Source organism: Pinus tabuliformis, chromosome 2_2 (assembly GCF_031772625.1).
Source record: "Pinus tabuliformis cultivar Carrire ecotype Pingquan chromosome 2_2, CPIR1, whole genome shotgun sequence".
Lineage (NCBI taxonomy): Eukaryota > Viridiplantae > Streptophyta > Pinopsida > Pinales > Pinaceae > Pinus > Pinus tabuliformis.
The window spans coordinates 817,312,601-817,330,048 of record NC_142300.1 but is presented as its reverse complement, the minus strand read 5'-3'; the positions used below and the strand labels follow the sequence as shown (position 1 = coordinate 817,330,048).

The 17,448-nt window shown below is 38.5% G+C and overlaps 1 protein-coding gene across 4 annotated transcripts in view; it reads left to right on the top strand.

The window, feature by feature from the left end:
• Positions 1–17,448, top strand: part of LOC149195477 (uncharacterized) — a 167,885-nt gene that overhangs the window by 86,544 nt on the left and 63,893 nt on the right. For all 4 annotated transcript variants that reach the window (XM_089405331.1, XM_089405330.1, XM_089405329.1 and 1 more), the window contains exon 7: positions 12,177–12,278. In XM_089405331.1, coding sequence (XP_089261457.1) covers positions 12,177–12,278 — 102 coding nt within the window. The remainder of the gene's footprint in view (positions 1–12,176; positions 12,279–17,448) is intronic.

Genomic DNA, 17,448 nt, shown 5'->3' with positions numbered 1-17,448 from the left:
CAGAGGAAGCGCCTGCAACTGGAGTCCTTGCTGGCTGTGAGGTTGAGGCTGGTAGTACAAGTGGATCGGGATCTGCATTCAACTGAACATCATGTTCGAGTGATGCCTCCCTATCTAAATCAAAATCAAGATCCTCATCAGGATCAAACTCTGCTGGATGACTCTCCACTACCCAATCTGATGTTGCATCAATGTCTTCCTACACAATGGGATCTGAATCAGGGCTTTTGTTCAGCAATTGGTTGCGTTTGAGCCGGAGGTTGTATTGGACACAGACTAGATCATTTAACTGTTTTTGATCCAAATGGTTTCTCTTCTTTGTGTGAATCCTCTTAAAGACAGACTAATTGCGCTCACACCCAGTAGCACTGCAAGTTTGACTCAAAATACGAATTGCAAACTTTTGTAATTCAGGACAATGCCCACCAAAAGCCTCCCACCATTGTGCTGCAAAAAACATAGGAGCGTAATGAGTTAGCTCAACAAAATTACAAATTATATCCAACATTCAAATTATAAATGATTTAACAAAATTTTAAAAAACTATTAAGAATTTGAAAATTGAAATTTTTGTTTACCTGGCTCATCTGCTTCTCTTGCAATCTTTGCTCGGTTCTTCCCAAAGGTATCCGAGGCATTGCTGAAGGTCGTGACTTGTCAGTGTATCTCCAGCTGATTAGGCTCCAATGGGATCATGCGATCAATGTAGTCAATCAGTCCATCTCTAACCTCCCCCCTCAAAGCTCCTGACTCTTTAGCTTTATAATGATACCTTGGGTTCAAAAAATACCCAGCTGCATGTATAGGGTGATGGAGTTGATTGTTCCATCTTTCATCAATGATTGCCCAAACGGGCCCAGACTTAGCCACTTTATCCTTGTATGCCCTCTTTATTTGCTCCTTTGCTTGATCCATAGCCTCATAAATGAAGCCCATAGCCAATCTTTCCCCATCCACCAACCGCAACACCTTAACCAGTGGCTCAGCAAGCTTCACAATCTCTGCTGCCTTTCTCCAAAAAGTTTCTTCATTAACTTTCTTTTTCAATTCTTTGCCTTCCAGTTTGTGAGACCAATTGCTTTGATTCCATTCATCATTGGAAAACATCTTTTGCAAGTTTCTATTTTGGGAAAGCATAGATTGCAATGTCAAAAAATGAGTAGCAAATCTAGTGATGGCAGGCCTAATAATATCCCTGCCCCCAGTGTGTTTCCTCATGAGGCTCAAAATCCATGAATGATTGTAGATAAATTTTGTTATGCTTTTGGCATGATCTACAATGTTTTTGACCCATTCTAATTTTCCAATATCCTCAAGCATGAGGTCTATGCAATGTGCAGCACATGGGGTCCAAAAGATGGTCTTGTGTTTTTCCTCTAACAGTTTACCAGCAAGAACATAGTTAGAGGCATTATCTGTGATGACTTGAACAACATTAGCCACCCCCACCTCCTCAACAACCTGATCCAATAGCTGAAACAACAATTGCCCATCTTTTACCTTATCAGATGCATCAACTGATTTTAAAAACATGGTTCCCTGTGGGCAGAAGATAAGAAAGTTTATGATGGTATGGTTTCTTTGATCAGTCCATCCATCTGACATGATGGTACATCCTGTTCTTGCCCATGAGTCCTTGAAATCTTTCAAATACTCATTAATGGATGAAATTTCTTTCTGCAAACGATACCCCCTTAGCTCATGCATAGTAGGGCCTTTGAAGCCTTTTCCAGCAGCATGTATGGCATCAAACATAGGCTCATAATATGGTGAATGGGAAGCATTGAAGGGGATATCAGCATCATACCACCATCTAGCTATGTAATCACAAGCAGTCTCCCTCAATTCTTTCTTCCAATGGTCATCTAAAGTGGGCTGCATTTGACTTTTACTAGCTTGAGGACCATGTGCATCTGACAGAGAGGAGGGAGTTAAATAGCTTTTGATAGTCATATCACCCTTTTTCATTCTACCCTTTCCCTTTTCTTGAATAGAATCAAAAGAGGGAGGAACATATCGGAAAGGGTTGGATGCATCAGTACAAGGGATAGAGGAAGAACCCTCAAAATCATAATGGGGGTTGGTAGCCATCATTTTTTGTATCTCCCTCTTCCTCCCAATTTCAGCCTCTAACTCTTTTTGCTTAGCCTTATCTTCTTTAAACTTCTCAATGCTGGCTAACAATTCCTTTCTAATCTCCCCAATTTCTGGTGAGGTACATGGAGTAATTTGGCCTCTAATCCCCGCCAAGTGTTGTTTCAGCCTATTAATGCCCCCAAGACCTTCCTTAATTTTCCTATGGCAAAATTTGCAATGCATTTGACTATCAACCATTTCAACATATGCCCAAGCAACATCTTTCACTCTAGGTGCCATTTTTTGACTTGGAAATGAAAGCAAACAATTTGAAAATGAAAAAAAAAACATTGATTCAATGTTCATTTCTTTCACAAAAAACACTCTTTAGGATTTCTAGATATGCACCTAAAATTTAATAAGCAAAAACAAATTTGTACAAGTGAAAAAGAATACCGCTAGGCACAAACTGCTTCCTCAAGCTTGCTCCAAGAAATCAACTCCTCAATGCTGCTCTAAATGGCTGCCCAAGAAGCGCCTCACTCCAGCTACAATGCTTGCCCAAGACTCCTCACTGCTGCTCCAAAAACAAACTCAACAACTCCTCACAAACTCTCACTGAAGTTCTCACTCAAATGCATGAGATGGCTGTGAGAGAATGAGAGGAGTTGAGTGGGTTAAATAGGGTTTGGGAGAGGGGAATGGACCCCAAAGACCAACTAACCAATTAATAAAACCATTTGGAGTCCCCCACACTCAGCAAAATCATAAAAAAATAAAAAAAAAAAAAAGCGGTTTTTTGGGTTTACTGGCCTTTGTCCGTGACCCGACCGGGTTGATACGGACTCGGCTGAGCCGACTGAACCGGTTCAGAGGTTGGGTTGCAATTTTTTTTTTTTTTCCGGTTCGGACCAACTCGGCCGAGTCGGTTCCGAGCCGGCCGGCTTTTAAAACAATTGTTGTAGGGGATGATCCGCTCATTCTTGTGTTGTATGTTGATGACTTGTTCATTATTGAGGCAAAGAGACTGATTAGTGGTTGCAAGGAGGATCTTGATATGGAGTTCGAGATGAAGGACATTGGGCCGATGCATTACTTTTTGGGGCTTGAGGTGTTGCAGGAGGAGGGGCATATCTTTTTGGGGCAGGGGCAGTATGTTGTGGATTTGTTGTGCAGATTTCACATGGCAGACTGTAGATCCATGTCTACACCTATGATCACCAACTAGAAGAAGCTTCATGCTTCAGATTCTAGTTTGGTGGATCCCACATTGTATAGGCAATTTATCGGGTCCTTGATGTATCTGGTCAACACTAGGCCAGATATATGCTTTGCAGTGAACCCACTTAGCCAGTTCATGGTTGAGCCGAGGAAGGTGCACTGGGTAGCTGCAAAGCACATTCTTCACTACGTGCAGGGGACTGTTGATTATGGTCTGGACTATAGGCGCGAAGATGGAGTGAGGTTGGCAGGTTACACAGATTTAGATTGTGCAGGCTGTGCTTTTGATAGGAAAAGCACTTCAGGGTGTTGCTTCGGATTGGGTTCGACAGTTGTGTCGTTGTTCAGTGGAAAGCAAAAGTCAGCGGCTTTGAGCTTTTCTGAGGCTAAATATATGGCTGCTAGCCAGGCTAGTTGTGAGGCCATTTGGCTTCGCAAGTTGTTGTATGGCCTATTTGATCATGAGTTGAGACCAACAATTATTCACTGTGATGATCAGAGTTGCATTAAACTCATGGAGAATCTAGTGTTTCATGACAGGTCAAAACACGTTGACATTAGATATCATTTCATCAGGGACTATGTTCAGAAGGGGGCAGTGGAGTTGGAGTATATATCAACAGATGAGCAGGTGGCCAATGTTCTCACGAAGTCCTTGACAAGAGGCAAGCATGTCCATTTCAGGGACAAACTGGGTGTGGTGAAATTTTTTTTCCTCTGGAAGAGGGAGTGTTGATTTTTAATGCACCTTGGACAAGTGGTTTCCCATGGGTTAGTCTCTACCTAGGGAAAAGTGTCCAAAATAATTCTTTTCCTAGGTGTGACTTTATAAAGTGAAAGTGACTTTATAAGTGGTAAAGTCAATGTTAAATTATAAAGTGAAAAGTGATCTTAGACAAAGTATAATGTGGGTACTTTATTTAATGGGTGAGTTAAAAATAGAAAGGGAGAATTAAATGCGCATTTATTCTCATCCCTTGATCTAAATGAATATGAGCCATTAGATCTTAGGGTTGCCCAAAAGTCATTTAGGGAAACAAAAGGGGGAAAAGAAAAGAGAGACTACATTCATTCTTCATGAGCAGATTGGAGAAAGGAGGTTGAGAGCTAGAGAAAAGTTCTGAAGGAGAAATTTGTTGTAGCAAGCTGAAGGAGTGATTTTTGGGCATGGAAATCAAGATTTAGAAGGCAACAGAAGGTATAGTACGAACAACATTGAATGCTGTGAGCTGCACGTCGTTTGAAAGAAGCTTTTGATTTTTTTATTTTGATAAAAAAATCCATACAGTGCATATAGTCATATCCATACAGTACATATTTTCAGCTTCAAGTGGGCACGAAAATCGAGGCAAAGTGGGCACGGTTTTCAAGGAGTTTTGCGCTGAAGAGATAAGTTGTATTTTGCTATTTTGTTTTTTTTGCAAATGTATTTTTCCTGGACTTGAAAGATAAATAAATTTGAAGAGCTTTCTAACAAGTTTTCCCCAGAGAAGATTGAAGGGGTTTTGCCTGAGCCTAAGTTGAACAAATATCTGTGTGTATTTTTATGTGTGTTGCTGGTCTGGTTATGTCCATATTTATTTTCAGCATGTGTTGACAGTCCCATGTGTTTTAATCTGGAAATTTCATTTCCAGATTCTATATGTTGAATGTATGTTTATGGGAAAGGGCATTTAACTGAACAGGAGCGATAAGGTGAAATTAAAACTGGGTTGGGATTGTTAGGATTTTTTTTTTTAGTCAACAAATTTCAACAACTTCTGTGTAATTTTTAGGGCTGTCGAGCGGGATTTTTGGGGACAAAAATCAAGGATATTGTACATCATTTAATGCTGTTACAGATCATTGATTTTTGGGCAGTGGCATGCAGATTGGGACTGTTAAGGCATAGATTTTGAGGTAGTGGCAACATAGAAAATAAGGACAGTTACAACACTGTTTTCAGGGTAGTGTGGGGCACATTTGAGATAATTCTGTGTTGTGTTGATTGTATTGATGTACCAAAAATTCTTACATCTGAAATAAAATCTCTCTTCTTCATTGGTTTTCCCTTTTGGGTTTTTACAGGTTCAGATTTTTTGTTGTCCAAATTTCATGCATGCATGTGTAATACTAATTTCTCAGCAAATGGAATAGTAGAGTAGATCTATTGTGTTTCATTTTGAGATTTAAATTCAAATTTATATCATCTTCTAATTATGATGGGAAGGGCATTAAAATTCATGTGAAAAACAAACTTGAAACCAGGGAGGGATTTTCAGGTACAAAATTTCTATACCTTGTGGTCAAATACCACTAAGGATCAAGAGAAAGTTTGCTGAGGTGATAATGACAACCCTTGACACCAGGCCTGCTATATTTTGCGGCAACAAGCCTCAATAGGTGATCTGGACCTCGTGTAAACAAGAGATCAATCACCACTGTCACCTCAACAACCTTTCTCCAGCTATTTAGTGGTATGTTGAACCACAAGTGAGACTTCCCTATATATGGATTAAGGATATTCAACAAGGAAGGTTTCAGATGATGGAAAGGTCTAATAATTGGGATAGGACATTGACAGAGCCAAGAGGGCTAAGACACTCTTTACCAAAGTTCAAGCACTCTACCCTTGTACATATTAGAGAGTTGTTATAAGTTAGGGTTTTACGGATTTTCAATGATATGGCATGCAATGCCATATAATAGCTAGAAGAAATAGTTTTGGAATGATAAATCAGCGAAACATCAAGAGTATCATTTAGATAGGTAAGGTTTAGGGTTTGCAATGAGTTTTTATGGTTGAAACATGTATAAAACAACAATTTAATGATGACATTCTTAGCACTTTGTAATTCCTCAGGCTAAGGAGAAGAATCCAAAGGTAACCACAAACCACCTAGAAGCTGGAATCTAGCCCTTCTAGCTTTAGAGAGGGTTCTCTTTGTCCAAATGTTCAGTCACTTAGATCTTAGGCTAGGTATGATGCTCAGAGGGAAATAGGTTTCAAAAGTTTGCTGGCAGGGGAGAAGACAGATCCATTGGGCATGGAGTCATGTTAAGTTGATGATTTTCTAGTGAGAAGATGAAGAGATGAGGAATCTTCTACAGGGGCAAGGTAGGCAGTCCTTCTAGAGTTTTCAGTTAAATTTGTTGTAGAAGGGTGAGTAGAAGAAAGGTGGAAATGACATATAGAGCATCAAACTGTGGGATGAATTCTAAATGCCATTTAAGAAGAAAACATAAATTGTTTAGCAAACTATATCAGAGCACTTTTAAAGCGAATTATGAGATAAATCTTTGTTTAGCTAAACAAGAAGACACACATTCAAAGCATGATTGATAATAAAAGATAACTTACAATACAAAGAAGCACATCTCCATAGAAACTGACATAGGAATCCCTGTAAAATCAAACCTCTGTCTTTTCATTCACTGGAAAAATATATCAGAAATATGCAATACACAATGTCTCTTCTTCTAAACCTTGACCAACCCTTTTCTTCATCACAATTACAACATAAATAGATCAAAACAAATCAGTTCCCACCTCTAGGAACCGAATTCCCTAAAAGGATTTTTGTTTCTACCTAATGCAACGAATATAGAACTGTTTTTTCTGAAAACTAGGAACTGTTTGACCAAGGTTTTTTCAAGCAAATTTACATTAAATACAAAGTCTAAATTGAGCTTCAAAGTCTTTAGATGCCTCAAAACATTAACCATGAGCATAAAAATAAATTACATGAAGTTTTGACATAGATTCCACAGTCAAAAAGCTGATTGTGTGGAAGCGCAGCGCTGGTGCTATGCAACCTCATAGTTCAACAAAAACACAATAGAGAAGCATAACGAATAGATGGTTGATATAGCTCCAGTCACTCCCTAGATTGCTTAATGACTGAGGCACGTGTGAAATGACTTGACATCATCAACTTCCACTCTAGAAGCCTCCTTTCATTATGCAAAGCTTCCAACTCTCAACACTCCATCTACAATAATAGTGCAACGCCTGTATGAAAGCGTAGTGAAACTTGTTCTTCATGATTTTGATCAACGCTGACGTCTCTGAAGAAGATACACAACCTGCTGATTATGATGACAATGCTGAAAGCCCCTTTCAAGTCCCTATTCACCAAAAGATGACAAAACTCCACCCTTACATCAAAACCCTAATGCCTTGTCAAAAAGTGAAAAATTGTTGTGTGAGCTACTTCTTTTGAAAAAGTTACTTAAGAACTCTGACTAACTGTGCTTCTAGAAGGACTTCATGCAAAATATGACCTCTCAACCTCCTTATCCAACCCCATTCAACTAGCATACTTGGGCAAAACAACAAAAAACCAAAACTGCTTTGTTTTACCTATTGCAATACTCAGACTTTGGCTGCTTTAGCCAACAAATCAAGCTTACCTCTGTCCTTCTCTTGAATTTCATGCAACTGTTGCTTGGCAACCCTTAGCTCCTTCCTCAAAGTGAGGTTCTGTCTGCAGATGTTTTTTTAGCTACCTATGCAAAGGAAGAGTCCTTTTCAGCATATACTTGGCATTTTCCATTGCTGGCTCACACATGTTCAAATGATCATAAATCTTTTTCCTAGCCCTTTCATCATGCTTCTTAATTTCAGCAATTTCACTGTGGGCTTTCTTCAACTACATCCTTAACTTGTTAAAAATATGTTGCGCCTCATTTACCTCAGTTTTCTCCTCTTCCTGTATTGATTGTTCCTCATGTATCTGCAATTTTCTTGCCAAAGACTTGGTGACTCTAGCTTTTGGAGCTTCTATCTCTTGAATGTCTTTTGTCACTATCTTCTTCTTACCTTTAGACTTGGTGATAGATGGAGCTGCCTTTTTTAGTGGTTCAGTTTAACTGGTCTTAGGTGCCCTTTCTAAAACAATCTTCTTCAATTCCTTATTGTCATGTTGTAATTGGGTAATGACAAAGTGTGCCTTCTTTAGTTGCTCTTGTAGTTTTGAAATCTCATTGTCTTTATCATCGAGAACATCATTGTCTGGTATGGTTTCGAAAGCTTCAAATGGCTGCGCAAGTGTTTGTTCCAAGGGAAGTTTCCTTACAGTGATGGGTCTAGTGAGTGGTTTCTTGGAAACCTCCACTACTTCAGGAGAAAATTGCAACTTTTTACCTTTCTTCTTTTCTGATGGATCTACTGCAACTGATGGCCTTTTCACAGAACTTCCAATTGGTGATTGTATATCTCTTGCCACAGATGATGGTGTGTCCTTCTTGCAAGAGCTAGTTGGTAAGTCAACTATCAACTTTGATGAGTCTAAAAATGCTTGCCATGTTTGATTCCTCTTATTCAGTTCTTCTACCACCAACAACTTGGTCAAAGAGAAGTGGAAAATATTGGGTTCCACTTGGCTTTGCTTACCTTGCACCTTGTTTGCCATCTTGCTAAGACTTCTGAACAAATAGAAGGGCAAATTCAAAGGGCTCTTTCCTATGAAGTGCATCAAAAGCTTGAAATGGTATTGATAGATCCTCCCAAACCTTCCCTCACAAGTAAAGTATCTCTGGATTACCTTCAAAAGTTTGTTATAGGGTTCAAGCAGGTATTCTCTTGGTACAATGGCTCCATACCCCTTGTTCTTGTACTTTGGTTTCAAGAAATCTTTTTAATTGGCTATGTTAAGAGGCATGCCCTTGAACCACTGCTCTCCTTGAAGAGGAATCTCTGTTGCGGCTGAGATGGTGACATCTGACACCAAGAAAGTAAGCTCTCCATTCTTAACATCCAACCCAGTGAAATTCAAAGCAAATTCCTTGGTAAGTTGTGCACTATATCCTTGGATCTTCTCACAAAATCTAATGTTGCCAACTTGTTCAAATGCAACTCTGATTGCTGGGTCTGAGTTGATCAAGGAGAGTTCTTAGGGTTCAAACCTATCAATGCCTCCTCCCTTGTGTTTCTTCCTATCGGGAGTTGTCATGATTTTCACAGCAGAGATGTACTCTAGGGTTTCTGAGTGCAATTTCAGTGTATACAAATTGAGTGCAGCAGTAGGGTGGCAGTGATGAAATGGAGCTTTAGATTAGGGTTTTATGACAATTCAAAATGTAACAGACTTGGACAACAAAACTCACTTCTCAAAACCCAAAACAACTAATTCACAGTAGGAAAAATAAAAACACAGGCGTAACGCTTGAAAGAAAGAGCATTTCTTGATCTTTGAGGTCGGCAACAGCAAGATACAAGGCTTCAGATCACTTGAAAGGAATGTCAACCTTCAATATATAGGTGGCGAACAAAGCTTTGGGCGTTTGAAGGGAGGGACAACATAAAAACGCAATATTGAGGTAAAACACAACGTATTTTACAGGAAACGCAATGAGCTTAAAAATTCGAGTTTTACAGGGTCTTTCATGCATTTTTCTCAACAGATAGAAACATATTTGACAAGAAGCAAGATTGATGATTCAAGGAAATATGGAATTGGAACCTGGAATAAGCGATTAACTATGTTGCAGGAAACGTGGGGCAGAAGGGAGTTTCCATATGGAAACGGATACGAAACGCTGAAACGCGTTTGGTACGGCCCTGAAACGCATTTCAGGCCGTACTGCCACGTTTCACGAAACTGAAACGTGGCCAGTACGGCCTGAAACGCGTTTCAGGGCCGTACGACCCACGTTTCAGCATTTACTTGTGTGTTTTTTTTTTAATTTGTTTTCTAATCTATTCTTACGTTAGCCTAGTGACTTCTAGGTGCTTCCAGATGCCTGTCTAAAGTTATAAAAGTTAACTTTTTCCCTAGTGTTGATATGCAGTTCATGGTAATGTTAAATTCTTAAAGTAAAAGTGATATTCTCCTTTATTTTTCATTTTCATCCTTTTACTTCAATTTTTAACATTACCATGAAATGACTCAGGATGTTTGAGAGTGGTTTCGCGTTTCCCTATTTCCAAAATTTGGGGAGGTTGCGTTTCGTATCGCTTCCCGTTTCGGAAACTCGTACCCGTTTCCCCGTTTCTTGCAACCTTGGCGATTAACCACTGGCTTAAAAAACACAACACCTGTCTGTGAGCGCAACACCTCGCCTGCAACCTTTGCGCAATGTGTTGATTTGGGGTAGCATTAGATGTGCTCTAGGCCTCAAATTTTGCAGGGAGGCTGGGCATATGTATTCCAAAGAACGCAGAAAGCATTTTGGGAAATTCCACCCAAAAATAATTTCATTAAAATAATTAATATTTTTTAATGGCCCCCCAGGTCCAAACTTAGGAAATTAAAATTATTAATGGGTATTAATCTAGTTTGGGGTGTAACTTCTAGAAGAAGACAAGGATCAAGCTCAAGTGATCTTAGACATTGATTAGTTTTTAATCTAGGCGGTTGAATGTCAATGGGAAGATTATTTAAGGAAGCTTGAGGGTCATTTGGAAAACACACCGGGAGATCAAGAGATCGAATTTTTGAAGTGAGAAGTTCTCAGGAGGAAGTTCTGATCGAGGAGATTTCTTGTAGTTGAGGGGTAGGGATAGCATCCGGAGAGAGAGAGATTTTCTCAGCCAGAGAATCATTGAGAAAGAGAGGCAGAGAGTGATTCAACAGCTCTCACGCAGAGGCTAACGTAGGACCACGAAGGGCCACATAGAGGCAACACAGAGGGTGAGAGAGAGTCTGAAATTTTGCCGTAGAGTCAATTTCAGAAGCCAGGAGCCAGGGTGTAAGACCGGGAGCCTGAGAGTAGTGACTTCGGGCAGCAAATCGATCAGCTGGCTGGGTGACACAGTGCCTAGAGGGATTGACACAGGGATTGCGTGAGGACTGCATAGACGCAACATAGGGCCTCCTAGAGGCACCTCATCCATTGTCTGGATCAATCAAGATTTTTTCTCTGTGATTGTGTGAGGTAATCTCACAAATATTTCTGCCAGTATTTCTCTCTCTGTAACTGAATAACCCGAGACGTATTCAAAGATGTATTCAGAATTTGCTACTGCTTAATAATAATAAACCCTTAGAACTGCTGCATCAGTTTCCCTGCATTGGGTTTTTCCGGGGACATCTGTCCAAAAACAACAGTGTCATTTGTGTTGTATTTTCTTTCTTGCGCAGTCTCCTGTTTCCATATAATATTTAATTAAGTGAAGGCTGCAGTGTATATGTTTCGATATTTGCCATAGGAAACTGCAAATAATTTGGTTGATTAATTTAACAAATAGAGGAAACATTATTAGTTGTTGCAGTAGGGATTCCGGTTGAGGAATTTTCACATGGTATTAGAGCTGCAGGTAGAACAAGAAGAGTAGTGCCAGAAAACCCAACGCTGAACAAAAAGAGGGAGATCGAACTAGCAGGCAGGAGGCAGCAGTTCGAAACCCTAGAGGGTTATCCACTTTTGAAGGGTAACAGTACCCTAAAATGGTTATGGTAATTGGTACATGTTATTAACATTGTCATATTAACATCAACATTGGTGATCACTGTTTTGTTTTCTAATAAGGAAAAGTATAATAATCTTGTACTGCTGCCACAAATATTCCCTGTAGCTTTATATTCGTGTGTTGCATATAATGTGTTTCCGGGAAAATGAAATTCATTCTGAGCTGCGAAGACTTATGATTGTAACTTGACACTTGATAGGCACACACATTCACTTTGTGCTGTAAACATTTGTTTTAGATTGAGGCTTTCTAATCATGTTTGTTTTATATTGATGTGCTATCGGTTGTGGGTTTTTTTTGTAAGTCTAACATGTTTGGTGTTTTTTGTCTCTATTTGATAAAAACAGGAAACTTCTTTCTAAAGGAGAACTTATATTATGTCTTGTTCTTTTTGAAATTGGTTTCTTTGAATTGTTAGAGAATGAAATGCATATTTAGGTACACAGTGTAAATGCAGTTTATAAATCTATTATTTTATCATCTGCAGGTTTTGGCAATAACTGAAGGAGCAGAAGGTGCACATGATGTTTATAGATTGGCAAAAGAAGCCGCAGCACAACATAGTAATTTAATGTCTGAACTTAACAAAGTGAGTTTTTGACTACCAGCTATTTTATTTTCCATTAGGTATTGAACACATCATGTTTTCGTAATTTTATTTAGATAAATTAAAATTACATTCTTCAGATGCTTTTCAGCATTGCACAAATCCTACATAGAGATGCATATCAAAACCATATAAACATAAAAACATTTCAACTTGAAAGTAAATATATTAGCAAAAAAAAAAAATCTGGTCTCACAAACTATCATTGGATATTAACCTCTGTCTGACCCTTTTTGGACTATTATCCTCAATCTGACCTTTTTTTCTCTTTCTCACGTTTGATCTGTCTGGCCTCTTGAGGCAGAGGCTGCAACAACAACTTGCATATTCATTTGTGAGCATATCCATCGCCTTATTGGATTCTGAACTTTCAGACTCTTGAGATCTTTTTCTAACTCTTACTGTAGTTGCATTTTCCTGAGCGGAGTGGTTTCCAGAATTCATTACTTCGTTCTTTGAACTTTGGTAACCAATTTATTTCTGCAGTTTTTTCCACTGTTTCTCTTTTGTTCTTGGTTTTACCTCTTGAGAAGGCACATTCTCTGTACTTGGATTATCTTCAGCGTCCAAAAGTGGTGGCCCATATGTCTGCCAAATTCCAGATTATGAAGGACGACTCCTTCTCCTTCTTGGATGTGCCATAGCTTGAGGGGAAGATTCCTGTAGTTGACCTGTTTGATGGCAAATCTGACACCTAATGTTATGTTTTCATAATCAAACGTAGAAAAATTGCACCTTAGATCCCTCCTTAGTTTCAAGTTTGTTTTTTACATCAAGTTTAATGCTGATCTGAACTTGAATTTAAAATCCCAAAATGAAACACACAGATCTATTCTACTTTCACATTTTTTGAGAAATCAGTATCACAGATGCATGCATAAAATTTAGACACAATATTGTAGGTGTCAAGCATGCAAAAGATGTCCAAAAGCCTCTCTAGGCACTTTCTTATGTTGAGTAAGTGACTTTTATGATTTCTTTCCCAAGTTTAACTTAGGAAAAGCACATTAATTATGTAATTAATTAATCATTGTTGACTATTAAGCTAATGTTTCTAATGAATAATGAATTTAATTCATTTTAGTGAATTATATCTAATCTCTACTATTGATCTAAGTGGGTTAGGATTTAATCTTTGCCATCCATCACTTTGGAGATTGAGGGTTAGGAATTTGGCTTAAGGAGAACTTATAAAAGAAGCTTAAGGGAGAGGTGAAGATACATCCATTCTTGGGAGAGCGATTTTCTCAAGTGAGAGAGATTCAAGGCTGAAGAGAGGTGAAAATTGTGCAACTACGGGATTCAGACCTAAAATTTCGACCTTGAAATTTTTGATCCTGAGGTTTCAGCCCTTCAAGGCAAGCTACTATGGTTAGGGTTTGAAGCCTAATTCAGTGAGGTCATGAGCGTTGAGCTTGTTGGAGGACGTTGTACCTGGATGATGTTGATTTTTGTGTAGCATCAAGAGGTATTCCTGCATGCCAAGAGGTCTCCTAAGTCGACCTAGAAAATTTGTGGAAATTAAGATAAAATAAATTTTATTTTTTAGTTTCATGTAGGCTCAAAAGGGACAAATCTGCCCCACTATGAAAGGGTGTGGTCCTTGGGGTAAATGCATCCATTCGACTTGTATATATACACATAATGTGGCACTTCATTTGATTACTCACTCGTTATCATATCACTTCTATGTTAGCCACACATGGGAGTGAAAAAAAAGATGAAGTGATTGAAGTTTTGACTTGGATTTTTGGCACAAATTTTAGACAATTTGGATTTGTAAACCTTGTTGAAGAAAATTTCTCCTAGAAGAAGAGTTGCTGGGTTTTTCTCCCATGTTTGGGTTTGCAGAGGAAAATTTGTTGTCTCTATTGTACATGAATGTTTTTTTATGATTTTTATTGTTTCTACTGTTTTTGCTGCATTACTGTTGAGATTTTGTGTATAATTGCTTGATGATATCAGTGGCATAAGAAGAATTAATTGAAGATCATTAGAAGTAATTATCAGATCATAAAATTAATTTTCTACTATGCATCTTGTTGAGAAATCTAGGGCGGAGAGATAGTACTAATCCTCCTCGCACGTGTGAGAGATATTTGCCCAATAATTAACCCAAAACACTTCGGTTCCTTCTTCTAACTTCTTCGCTTGATTAGAGGCTCCTATGCTTGTGTATTTCACACTTCTTCTTTTCAGATGTTGGATTGTTGCTCAACAAGTGAGGCCGAGTCCCCCTTTATATAGTAGTCTGTCCATGCAAAATAAGTCGACTTGTGCTTGTGTCTAGGCCGACATTTCCTTCTAGAATAATCTCTAGCTCCTTTGGAAGGCCGACTTGAATGAGTGCTTGTGATGAGGTCTTGGAGGGTTTATGACTCAAATAAATTCTCTTTTACAATATGTAACATGCCCAAATGGGTCTTCAATACATGACATTGACTCAATTGACTTTATGACTTAATGACCAAACCTAATAGCTCACAATGGGAGCTTCATCTATAAGAAATTCCTTGAGCATGAAACCCATGACTCAAGCATATAATTTTATTTTTTTTATTCTTTACATCAATTGCATAAAATCATGATTACACATGACATTATGAAGACCAAACCTATTTACATATTTCAACACTCCCTCTTAACTAGGGAGGTATTCATAATCCATACAAGGTACTTGGACATTCTCAATTTGAAGAATTCTCATAAGAAGAGTCGGATTAGTAACCCATCTGTTTAGCATCATATCATCCAACATTGTCACATAGCAAGGCCTTGACTAACCGCTCTATCTCTCCACAAGATTAGAGCACAATGCTAGCAAGATCAATGATTTATAGAGACCCTCATCATTGTCTCTCTCGAAACATACCCCACTCGGGTTCTCTCAGAGTATATTCCATTAGGACTATTCTTATCTTGGATTCCCAGTCCTCAAAGAATATCGATCCTCTACGACTACTCTTATCTTAGATGCCCTAACACATCCTCAAAGAGTATCAGATGCCAGATGCTTACCCAATCCTCCATTCTATCTTCCCAAGTGAAGACAAGAATGATGTGTCTATCTCTTCCTCTCAACTAGGGAGGATATACCCATTCCATTGATGGAGTGCACCCATTCCTATAAAAGGAATGTACCCAAGCTCCCTCTTAATCAGGGACTTGACGAAGCTCCTTCTTGACTAGGGACTTGCTTCCAACAATTCTTTATGTGGAGATCATGGGACAAACAACTTCCTGTAGGACTCTCTTCTTTGATGTCATGAATTTTGTCTTTGTTATGGAGCCCACATCCTTTTGGGACTTCTTGTTAGGCATAGACCATCCATCACTTTCATCTATGAATCATGTCAGTATGTCATCCTTTTTCATCTGAAAGTGATCTATTAGTCCATATCTGGCCTTCCTTCCTTCCTTGCTACCTTCTTCGTGTCATGTTTTCTTTAGGATCTTTCATCCTACGACATGAACATCAATTGTAGATGACATCTACAACTCTTCCCTTGGCAGCCCTGCATTAGCCCATCCAGATTTTGTTTCAAAAATAGAAAATGAATCATTAAATCAAGATTACCTTTGTGATGGTCTTTCATCATGACATCTTCTTGTTTGCATCAACATCCTGCATATATATTGACACATCTCCAAAAGATATACAATGTCAAGGGTCTCTTTGTTTTTCCAGACTTTCAGAATCTTCATATCTTTCTCATGGAGATATCATAGTCAAATCTTTTAGTCCTTGGATGTCGATTGCCCTCTCCATAGTTGCATTTTCATGATCTCTTCCTTTCTTTATTCACACATTTCTTCCCAGGAACTTCCAATCATAGTTCCTTCAATTTTTTCAACCACCTCATATTTCATATGAGGACATATTATGTTGATTTCATCTAGTTAATGTGTGAACCATGCCTTCATGCATTCTTCCAAAGGAGGAGATCCTTTCTTTTGATCATGCTCACAAGGTAGAGCATTTATCCCTGCAACCATATGACATGACTCAATTTTATCTAAATATATGCATACATACCTCATTTCTTTCTTTTGGTCATCTAGACTTCCTTCGGCAACTTCCTTGATTGAATGTACATCAATCATCCTGACCTGCTTCACTTTGTCATCACACCATCATTCCATGAATTCCCTACAAGTTGAAATCCTTGATGAAACACTTGCTTCTTCCAATTGGTGAATCTTCTAATTAAGATTCCAGTAGAGGATCATGATCATCCTCATCTTGCAAATGCTCCTCCTTAATGTTGTATGATGAGCTTCATACAAGATGACTTTCTTCTTCCATAAGTGCTAATTATGCTTCTAATGAGGTTTCCAAGAGCTACATCCTTCTATATGTGACAGCCATAGACTTCTATTTCAACTATCTTTCATGCTTCATTATGATAATGTCACGAGCTCTTGCTTTCAATCGTATGCTTTTATGATGCCATCTCCTAATATGATGCATCCTATCATGCGTCTAATGATTCCTACCTTGATAGTTATACTTTACAATAGAAAACTTGAAACACAAACTTGAAAAGAACTAGGTGAGAAAGAATATCTCAATCATAGTAGAGATCTTTTACTTCCTCCTTGGATTTCTTCTTTTCAACTTCTTCCACTTCTGCAATGATATGAGCTTCTTCCCTTCCTCTTTTGTTGTTGTCCTTCTTGAGCTTAGGACAATCTCTCTTGTTGGGCCCATATTCTTGGCATCCATACCATTGAACCTTTGCCATATTTTTCTTTCTTTTCCGAGGACCAAGTTTCCCAAACTTCCCTTTTCTTTTTGTCATGGCAGCATATGCTTGAGTTTGTTCATTTGATCCTACATCAAATTTTGCCTTCAACTTGGTTTCTTCAATTTTTCATAGTGACCATAGATCATTGAATGGAGTGTGTTCCTTCTTCCCATAAATGCTCAATGTAAAGTTACCCCATTCTTCTGGTAGTGCATTTAGTACTATGGTAGTCATCTCCTTGTCAGACATTATCTCTTTCGAATCTTGTAGTTGATCTCTTATTTCAAATAGCCTCATAAAGTATGAGGCTATTCCTTCTTCTTTTGATAGCTTCATCTTGTAGAGTTTTTGTTTTAATGAGATTACTTCTCCTGTAGTGCTTACGGAAAACAAGTCTACAAGTT